The 1,184-nt window shown below is 44.6% G+C and overlaps 1 protein-coding gene across 1 annotated transcript; it reads right to left on the reverse strand.

The window, feature by feature from the left end:
• Window positions 1-179: 179 nt before the first annotated feature.
• On the reverse strand, window positions 180-878 carry LOC103523091 (protein unc-79 homolog; the record flags this gene model as incomplete). The annotated part of the gene is made up of 2 exons (XM_008488162.1): window positions 180-341; window positions 759-878. Coding segments are annotated over 2 exons (282 nt in total), but the record flags the coding sequence as incomplete, so codon positions are not given.
• Window positions 879-1,184: the final 306 nt, after the last annotated feature.

Below are 1,184 nucleotides of genomic sequence, written 5' to 3' on the forward strand. Positions count from 1 at the left end.
TACAAAGTTAGTTAGGTGGTATACCTCTGTTTCTAACTCGTATGTACATGATATACCTAGTATGTGATGTTTTACATTAGCCTAGAGTTCTAGGGTTCTAGAACGTAGGGATTTCGGACCTCAAGCTCTTATCGCCTTACTCGGCACATGCAATAAAATGAATAGACGTAAATACGTACCCCTGTGTCCAAACTGAATGATGGGGGCTATATCTAACAACTGAACGAGGGCTGTGTAGAGTCCTTTGAAATCCAAGGAAGCGTACATAGCCATTCGGGCGGAATCTTTCTCGGGAAACGGGAGCATTTCGTACGGGGACTTGGGGACATCTTTGAGGAGGGCTGAAAATGTCGAACAGGAAATTTATGTACCAATCTACCATTACGATCGCTAACACGAATCTGAGAGCACGGTAGTGCGCCAGATCAAAGCGGCGCAGCGTTAGCGGCGCGGCGAAAGCAAGTTGAATTCACCATTTCTGCATTTCTCAATGGTTCTCTGAAGTTAAGCAAAGTTGCACGTGGTTGCTGGCTTTTCACGGCATTTAGGCTGGGTGAGGTTATTGTGAATAGGCGGGTAGCTTGTCTCCGAATGGAGAGAATAAACCCCCTAATAGATTCCTACATTACCTATCTAGTCCTTATAACCCATAAACTATCTATCAGTAGGTGTACCCGTTATACAGTGACGTTGAACCATAAAAAAGGATATACGAGTACAAAGAGGATAATAGATGTAATCGAAAAAGTGCAACTTACTGAGGAGTATTTGGGAGAAATAGCGCACATTGTTAGCGGTGTCAATCCCTGATGGAACTGGAATAGTTCCATGGATGATCCGGGACTCATAGTCATGAAGGTTCCTGACCTTTGCCGTGACTGGAATCAAAATAAATAATTGACAGTTGTTGACAAAATCTGGAAGAAAGTGGGTATTTTATAGGTAAACCAGGGAAAACCGAGCCAGACTTTTGCCTTGTGGAGTACCTACAAAAGCAGAGACAAACCGAATTCTTCCAAATGGCGATTGAAAAGCGGCGCGCGGTGAAAGCAATGGAGGATGAGGTAAACGAGTGGATGACACACATGAGGGAGAAAATCTCGGTGACGGCCTTGGATCAACTGAACCATCCACTGGCTTATGAGCAACTGCCTCGCGTGGATGATATCGTCAGACCTCCACAA

This window comes from Diaphorina citri, unplaced genomic scaffold, assembly GCF_000475195.1.
Source record: "Diaphorina citri unplaced genomic scaffold, Diaci psyllid genome assembly version 1.1 scaffold15188, whole genome shotgun sequence".
NCBI lineage: Eukaryota > Metazoa > Arthropoda > Insecta > Hemiptera > Psyllidae > Diaphorina > Diaphorina citri.